Genomic DNA, 9,265 nt, shown 5'->3' with positions numbered 1-9,265 from the left:
AGCACAGAAGTCCAACAACAGAACACCGCTCGGATTCAGATCAGGGGGGCCGTTCCTCCCAACCACACCCCTCCAGGTCTCACTGTCATTGCCCACGTGAGCGTTGAAGTCCCCCAGCAGAACAAGGGAGTCCCCAGGAGGGGCACCCTCCAGTAACCCTTCCAAGGACTCCAAAAAGGTTGGGTGGATGGTGGGTTTTATTGATGTAACTAATGTAAAAGAGAAGCTGTTAGCTCACCTGTAATCTGCAGATTATTACAAAAGGAATAAAATATTGATCAAATAAATTACTGTTGTGAAATAAAAAAACTTATCTTGCAGAACTATTCTGGTTCCTAACAAAGTTTACATTGTTTTCAGAAAGAGTTGATCTGAAAGGAAAAGCTCTGGATTTACTGGTCTGTCTACGTTTCACCCCTCACCTATGGTCTTAAGTTACGGCTCACAACTGAAAGAACAAGATCCTCAATACAAACATATGAAATGAGTTTCCTCCGTAGGGATGTTAGGCTCAGCCTTACAGAGGGGGAGCTTAGATTGGAGCTGCTGCTCCTCATCGAAATGAATCAGCTGAGATGGTTCAGGCATTTGATTAGGATGCCACCTGGACACATCCCACTGGGAGCAGACCCAGGGGCACATCCAGAAGATGCTGGAGAGTGTATATATCCTCCCTGGTCTGGGAACACCTTAGGATCATCCAGGAGGAGCTCGAGAATGTCTCTGGGGAGAGGGAGGTCTGGGTTCCTCTCATAGACAGACAAAAAATGTGATCCGAACTCAGATAAGTGGAAGAAATATGATGATGGATGGATGGATGGATGGATGATAGATGGATGATGGATGGATGGATGGATGGATGGATGGATGGATGGATGGATGGATGGATGGATGGATGGGTGGATGATGGATGGATGGATGATGAATGGATGGATGATGGATGGATGGAGGGATGATGAATGGATGGATGGATGGATGGATGATGGATGGATGGATGGATGATCTTGTAAAGTGTTAGCTGCACATCACTGACTGTGGTAACTCGCTCCTGAAGATATTAGAAGAAATGCTAATGGAGCTTTTGTTGCTGTGAATCAGGTAAATGTACTGCAGCAGTAAACTGAATATCAGAACACGTCTCCTTCCTGTGGATGAAGCTTGTCATGTTGGACAAACCTTGAGGTCAAAGTGGGCGATCTTTCGGGCATGGAGGTAGTTCACCCCCTCCAGGATTTGCTTGATGAACTGTGTGGCCTCCTCCTCACTCAGAGACTCCTTCTGGGCCAAGAAGTCGAACAGTTCACCACCTGAGACCCTGACACACAAACGCTGGTCATCCAGTGCCCTCAGCAATGTTTTCTGTGTATGCAGTTTGTAACAATAGACTCAGATAAAGTAGACACATAATGTTTTTCATCCAAAGTGGCAGAGCTGAGGAGAACTCTGAGCCACAGAAGCTAAATGAGAATCCTCTAAGGGTATAGGCTTCACAGTTCCTTAAAATAAAATAATATTAAAATCCCAAATGTCAGTTTTGGTTATGTGCTCTTACAGCTCCAAGACAAGCACTACATCAGTGCGATTCTCATACACATCGTGCAGAGTGACGATGTTCGGGTGCTGGATCTGCTGCAGGATGGTCACCTCCCGCTCAATCTCGTCCCGTCGCACTCCTCGAGAGCTCGCTATGCTCTGACGCTTCTTTATGAACTTGGCAGCAAACTCCAGACCCGTGCTCCTCTCTCTGCACTGCTTCACAATAGCAAACTGCCCACTGAAACACAGAGGAAGGGTTCTGAGAGTCAGGTCTGCTTCAAACTTATCTGTAGACTTTGTTGTTCATTTGTAGCATTCACAAAATACCTCAGAAACCAGGGGACAAATTTAATGAAACTTTCAAGAAGTAATTATTGGATGGATATCTACAACTGATTAACTTTTGAGGTCAACCCAATTCAAGAAGGCTTACCTTAGCAAACACAAAAATGACTATACCTCAGTCAGTTTTACAGATATGAAGCTAAAATCTGGTGTGGCACCAGCTGAAAACCAAACCTTAGACTTCTTAAGGGGCCCAAGACTGGAGGGGACCTCACAACATTTCTTAGAACTCAAAAACACAAGCAAATTTACATTTCTGTCAGGCTATAATAAACCCTACATCCCAAGAGTGTTATTATTCGTAGAATAATAATAGTGCTGATAATCAAATCAAACCTGATTTAAAAAGGAGTCTGCATCCTTTCACGGATTCTTACTCACAGTTCAACATTAATGTCTTTGAAATGGCAACTATCACTAACCATCACCCAAAAGTTATTAGACTAATCATTATTTTCTTAAACAAATAAGACAAAAACAGCAACACATAGTGCAAAGCAAGCTGAAAAACTTTGTTAAACCATCCTTAGCATGTTAGAGTATTTTATTTGAACATTTCAATTGAAGCACAAGCTCCCATCTCTGAGATGAGTTTTAATTTGTTGGGGTCCATGTCTGTCACTTACTGCTTAGTTACTGGTCAACGTTCACTGCTTGGGGGAGGGTCTTTGTATTATTGGTTGAATTTGGAAAACATGGTCATGAAAAGATGAGAAGGAAATAAAAGTAGAGAAACTTAGGAAAGTAGTGATCAAAAACAACTAAATGGATACGACTTATTCTAAACGTGAAGCACTCGCAGAGTGCAAACCTCTGCCAAAGTCATAGGGTCAGTAAAAAATGGTAGGATCCAGATCGAGATCCAGATCACCATCTAAATTTATTCAGCTGTTTTTTTTGTGACAACCTTAACACTATCTAAACATTTCATCAAAATCTGCTCATTAGTTTTCAGTAAGCTTGCTAACAGACAGACAGATGGGCAAACAGACCATCCAACAGTACTAAAAGCAGAGGTAACCAGTCAGCAACAACACAACAGGACTGTTGTTGTGACTCCAGGTTAGGTAATATCATGACCAGCTGAAGAATTAGCATTGCTGCTAACAGAAGTCAGCCTTGGCAGAACAGAGGTTCTGGACATGCTGTCACTGTTGTTAATGTGAAGGATTCATACAGAACCAATCCTGTTTACCACAGAAGATATCTGTTTGCATACTGAGGCAGAAATGCACACAGTAGTTAAAGAGGAGAAGGAAATGTATAAGGAAAAAGCAAAAGCAAAATATAAACATTACTTGATGAAATGCAGCTGTAAAGAAAAGGCCAAAGCAAAATATATATATATATATATATATATATATATATATATATATATATATATTTTTTTTTTTTTTTTTTTTTTTTTTTTTTTTGATTATGTCGCTTTTGGTCCTCCATACAGCTGAGCCTGCTTGTCATCACACTCCATCTCTCACACATTCCTGCTGCTATTTTTAGCTTTCCATGTTTTCTGCAACAAGCTGTCTGCACCACACAAAGCTGACAATTATAGACTCATCACAAAACATGCACACATGCAGAAGAATTTAGCGCTCCAGTATAAAACTGTTTGCTTTGGTCCATTTGAACGGTTTGTAAACAACACAATCTGATCTGGGAACGCTGCTGCTATACATAGATGAGCTCTTTAAAAAGCAAAGCAGTTGTCTTTGTGTGACAAGAAAACATGCAGCTGCTCCCATCTGAGCTCTCTGTTACTGAAGCGCTTCACCTAAAATGTCCAACAAACAGTCACATGACTTTATGAATAAAACCCTTTTTTCTGAGGAAGACCTTAACTGTCTTCTGTAGAGGCACAGCAATAGGAAATTATTCTTTTTTTCTAATAATCTGAATGTTGTAGGACATGAATTCTGCTTATACTAGCACCGTTGAAGGAATGCATATTGTCCACCACCTTTCATGTTAAAGTTTTAGCCTGAGATCATCTTATGATGAGAAATGATGGAGGTTCAGTCAGCCCATAAAAATAAGATTATGCCAGTTCTCATGTGATGTGTGCGAGAAGTCACGCTCAGAGAATGTGTTGTGAATGACTAAATCATGAACACATCATATTTTAGCTCACAATCTGTAAAACTGACTCAGTTATAGCCATTTCTGTGTTGACTAACGTTGATTAGCTGTAGTGGCCATCTTGAATTGTAATGACTTTAAAAGTTGATCATTTTGTTTATTTTGTTCACCCCAGGATGTTCAGAGGATCTCCAGTTTTGACAACAAAGATGTGTATCTGGAGGAATTTCTGTGTTTCCTTTTTTGCTGCAGACCAAAGAACTTCAGCTACGAAGCACAGTAGTGGAAGTGTCATGGAGAAGGATGTATGTATTGTTTCACAGCCAAAAAGACTTTCACCCCCAACAGCTCGCATTACAGAAAACCTGCATGGAAGTAAAAAACAGTCAAAAACCATCTCAAGGTACGCGTTGGGGATGACTCTCAGCAACCACCACACAGTTTACTGCAATATCTGTAAAACTGACTGAGTTTGAGCCATTTTTGTGCTGGCTAATATCGATCAGCTGTGGTGGCTACTTTGAATTGAGGTGACTCCAAAACGTTAACAAGTTTTAGATGTATGTCCAATGATTACTTTCTGAAAGTTTAATTAAAATCCATCCAGTGGTTCATGAGATATTTTGCTAACAGACAGGCACATACACAGACATGGATATAAACACTCTCGCCCGCCCTCAACAACAATAATTGAACACTTAACAGTGTAAATTTCCTGAGATTAAATAGTCACTTTATTTGACTTCCCACCGATGGTAATAAATGTGCAGCAGCATGCATGTCTGTACCTGCCCAACTCTTCTCCAACCTGATAAAAGTCCTCCACATTCTGCTGCTTCAACACACCCATGGCTGCAGGACTCCGACCAAACTGAGCTCTCAGAACCCCTCAGACCCTCACTGACTGGTCTAAAGTGAGCAGACATGATCTCACCGGGGTAAAAACGCTCTTCACGTGTTCCGTGTGCTGCTCGGTCCACAAGGATCCCGCGATGTCCCGAGAGAAACCCAGCCATTCAAAACTTCCTTTACTAAACGACGGATTTAACGCGGTGCCGCAGCAGATCTGCCAGATGAAAAGGTCAAGATTTTAGAAAGTTATAGAAATTTTAAAATTATGCATTTTAAGCCGAATTTATGACAATTTGATATCATCTCAGGTGAGTAAATAAATGAGTTAAATAAATGCACAATTTGAATATATGGCCATGAACCTTTATTTTGCTTTGTCTTCAATGAGATTTGGAACCAAACTACGTTTTCAGCTCCCACAGCAAGGGAAATCTACTGGAATATGAGATGTATGTTATTTACAGAAAAATCACACAAAAAGTCTAATAATGACAGATGATTAAAGTAGTTCTGTCTACACTATGAGGCATTTTCTGCAGATTAGCATCAAATAAACATTTCTATAAATTGTTGATGTTTAAAAAGTTTCATAAATCAAATGTATAACCTTATTTTAGGAAACATTCAACTATAAATCTATGATTTTAATAATCTGCCTTTTATATATATTAAATATAACAGAACTTGTAATTAACTCAAAAATGTATTAATAGGCAGTTTAATTGATGTCCCCAGAACTTGGAAATGCCTCAGCCTCAGAAGGGCACCACTGGCAGATCTGTGCCTCCGGTTCACTTAATTCATTTACAATAATAGTGTGTAATTCATGTGCAGTAAGTGGTGTCTAACATTACTGGATGAGAGGAGATGGGCAGCAGTCCTTTATGTCTGACCAGCTTTTTGTTACTTCTGTGGGTGTGCTGCTCTGACAACCACAGCTTCACACACCGTCACTACTCTATGCCCAAATGCCAGAGAACAGTGTACCAGATACCTTTTAATGCCCCACAACCTTATTTAGGAGCATTTCTGACTCACAGCCCATGAAATTCCTCATTTTCCTGCATCTAAGTGTAATTTTGGATCATGCAAAGAGGAGAATCACACTTGCTGGACATATTTACATGTATTTGCATATATAGATGGAGGCGTGTCAGGAGAGGAGTCTTCTCTGAGTTCAGTTCCATGTAAATTGGGACGTATGAAGGAAAGGTTAGCAGAAACATGCGTTATTATTTTTGTTCGCATGAATTGTTCCTGTGCCAACTTTTAGTATGAAAGCTGCACATGAGGCTCCTGGACTCTACATGACTGAACTGGTATTTTGATAGCTCTTACAGTTTTTACACAATCTCATTTTAAATTTGAGATTTTACCACAGAATGTAAGGTCACTCTAACATTTCTTTACAAACACACTTCATACTCCCAGAAATGATAAACTTCTACAATTTTTACAAGAACGTGTCGATATTTTTTATCTTCTTTCAGTGTGTCAGTTACTACTGTAGGTCTTATGGTTTTCTCTCAAATTCTCCTAGAGTGACAAGTGTGCACAGCCAAGCTCTCTGACTTCCACTGTATCTGAGCTCAGACTTTTCTCTTTTCTCTTTGAAACCAGAAGTGAATTGCCTTTTTAACTTATATCTCCAACATAAAATACTCTAGAAACCTAAAACTTACACATGTGACCATCGTTATCTTCTGCTACTCGCGGTACAACAATTTTTTTGATCCAGCTAGTTTTTTCACACAGTGACTGCTTGTTTGAGGCTTCTTTCTTTCCTCTGTTTTTGGTCTACCTGTCAGGAAGTGACACACACAGGTGTGTGGTTACCATTGGTGAGCCACTGCTATCAGCGTTAGCATTTATTTGAGCTGGGTTCTCTTTACTCTTCTTCTACCGTTTCTACATTAAAACGTTGGCATTTTATCAGCTGAGATTATTACAAAGAAAGTCTTAAATTCCTGCTGGAGGCAGGCAGGAGCTGTATTGGAACAAAACTTCTTTAGATTTTCTAGTTTATTTTTTAGCTCTATTTTTCATTTACATATTTATTTGTTTACCTCTCCACTTGCTGTTTTAATAAAATTCATAAATTGTATTTAATTTTTTTCTTCATCCACATTCTACACATTTGTGAAACTGTAACTGTATGGAACTGGACTTATAAGAAAAATATTGAGACATAGTTATGTTTAAAAGCTGCAAAATGAAAAAAAAATAACAACACAAGTCTTTGTAAAACATTTTTAAATAATAACAAAGAAGAACTTTTGAAAGAAACAAATTTTCACACAAAGAGTTAAAACAAAACACTGAATGTGTTAAAGTTCAATCTGGGACAAGGAACAGAGATATTAAAATAAAGCTGGTGGTGTGATGAGAGCTGGTCCAGTTTATTAGATAAACTGAAACAATACCACCATTGACACAAGCATGACGTCCAACAGACACAGTCAAATGAGGCTCCTCTTCTTCCTGTGGAGAGTCAAATATTATCAAGCTGAGCATGTTGCTGCACCTCTGCTCTGTCATCTTGTGACAAGCAAGCATGATGGCCAAGAAGTCAAGTGCAGACCTTCAAATGGAGGCTGAAGGAGGAGGCCTGAAGGAGCTGGTGCTCAGGTGGTTCACAGAGAAGCAGGCGCCTCTCATCCTGCACAACGGAAACTTCCCTGACTGGTTCCAAGGCCTCGCATCAAGAAAGTAAGCATCATGGTCATGGCTCTGCTGCAGGACAAGTGTAATTCCTGTAAACTTTCTAAAACTGCTTCTTTGGAATTGATTTCTGCAGCATGTCATCAGCATTATGATTTTATTCTGTTTTGTCACAGCTTTTGGGACCAAAAATTAGTGCCAACATCTGCATTTGAAAGATGTCATACTGGTGAATCTGAACACTGAAACCTGCTGGGTTAAAAGTATCCCAATTTGTTATCTAGTGCCGGGTCAAATTTGAATAGTCTGAGTAGTTTTAACTCGGCAGGATTGGGTTACTAGTTTGACTTTTGGATTAAAATGATTAATTTGTTGAATTGAAACTACTTAAGAGTTGAGTTAAAAAGAACAGTCTAAAATCTGGGTTATTAGATATTATTTGTGGCAAACTGTAGGAAGGCTGCGATAGCTCAGTAGTCAGTGCACAGTCTTATAATCTTGAGACTGCAAGTTTGACCCCAAGTTGCGTCAGGAAGGGCATCCAGTATAAAACAATTGCCAAATCTTTCATGCAAGTTAGCTGTGGCAACCCTCACAGAAAAGGGCAGCCGAAAGAAAAGACAACTGTGGCAAACTGCAGGGATCCTCTAGGCCTTCACAGAGGGCCCAATGTTTACTAAAAAAATCCTATTTTTTAAAAATGTGTTTCTGACAACATAAGCCAGTCAAAATTGTCCATTCAGTGTGTGTTTGGAATGTGATGTTTTCATACAAAAGTCACCAGTGTCATCCAATCAGATTTTTCCATCTTTGTTGGTAGAAAACAAGGGAAAACTATTAGCTTTGTGATTGGTCGTTCCTTTGTGAAATTCACAGGGGACTATGCCATAATAAGCCATTGTGACACCTGTATGAAGCAACAGTAAAATTGACTAATCATATTTATTCATAAGGGGGCACTGTGTAATTATAAAACTTATGATAAGTTCTACTCACTGTAGGACCACCAATAAGAAACCTTTAATGCATTCCATTTAAACTTTAACCCGAAAAAAGCAGTTCTCCAGAGCTGACCTTGGTACAGAAAACCACTTCTGTTGGACCAACTACACACAGTAGCTCTGGATGACGGGCTTAACTGAAGTGCAAAAACTGTATTGCTAGGAATGTTTGCTTTTTGGAGCTGATGGCTCTCACATTGTTGTAGAGGTGTTTTAGCCCACTCTTCTTTCCACCATTGCTTCAGTTCATTTGTTTCTGCTCAGCTCTCTGATGGTCCCACCATGGCATTTGAGACAGGTTCTGAACTTTGAGAGAGAGCTCCTTAGAGATCCCCATGACAAAATTCAGATGGGTTTGAGACTCTGTGACTATTTTGAGAGCAAATCTGTTGCACACACCTTCTGAACATGTTCAAAACTCAAGCGACAGGACTGTGCATTTGTGACTCAAGCAAGGAAATAGAGAACCACCTTAAAGTACATGAGACATTCTGGAGACTCCCTCACCTACTAGTCATAACTCAGTGAGATACCACCTTTGAGGACAAGTTATAGAAAAATTAGGACAAAATCCAAACATACATAAAGAACAGAATCAAAGATCAGAACCAAAGCCACAAACTGAGACAATTTCTCAAACAAAATCAATCAATCAAATTTTATTTGTATAGCACATTTCAGCAGCAAGGCATTTCAAGGTGCTTTACATAATTAAAAAACAAAATAAAAACAGCATGTGACAATGAATAAACAGTAAGAAAGAGACAAACATCAAAAACCTGCACTCTAAC

General features: G+C 39.5%; 2 protein-coding genes across 2 annotated transcripts in view; one reads left to right on the top strand and one right to left on the bottom strand.

Annotated features, from left to right (window-relative positions):
- The window catches only part of dapk2a (death-associated protein kinase 2a), a 15,797-nt gene extending 10,889 nt beyond the window's left edge, over positions 1 to 4,908 (bottom strand). Inside the window, exons 1-3 of the mRNA XM_037979959.1 lie at positions 4,749 to 4,908; positions 1,553 to 1,774; positions 1,177 to 1,315 (exon numbers count right to left, since the gene is read on the bottom strand). Of these exons, the coding sequence (XP_037835887.1) occupies positions 1,177 to 1,315; positions 1,553 to 1,774; positions 4,749 to 4,810 (423 nt within the window). The 5' untranslated portion in view covers positions 4,811 to 4,908. The remainder of the gene's footprint in view (positions 1 to 1,176; positions 1,316 to 1,552; positions 1,775 to 4,748) is intronic.
- A 2,262-nt stretch (positions 4,909 to 7,170) lies between these two features.
- The window catches only part of si:ch211-112g6.4 (SH2 domain-containing protein 7), a 25,262-nt gene continuing 23,167 nt past the window's right edge, over positions 7,171 to 9,265 (top strand). Inside the window, exon 1 of the mRNA XM_025002133.2 lies at positions 7,171 to 7,521. Coding sequence (XP_024857901.2) covers positions 7,367 to 7,521 — 155 coding nt within the window. The 5' untranslated portion in view covers positions 7,171 to 7,366. The remainder of the gene's footprint in view (positions 7,522 to 9,265) is intronic.

This window comes from Kryptolebias marmoratus, linkage group LG15 (assembly GCF_001649575.2).
Source record: "Kryptolebias marmoratus isolate JLee-2015 linkage group LG15, ASM164957v2, whole genome shotgun sequence".
NCBI classification, from domain to species: Eukaryota; Metazoa; Chordata; class Actinopteri; order Cyprinodontiformes; family Rivulidae; genus Kryptolebias; species Kryptolebias marmoratus.
This window is presented reverse-complemented; position numbering and strand designations above follow the sequence as displayed.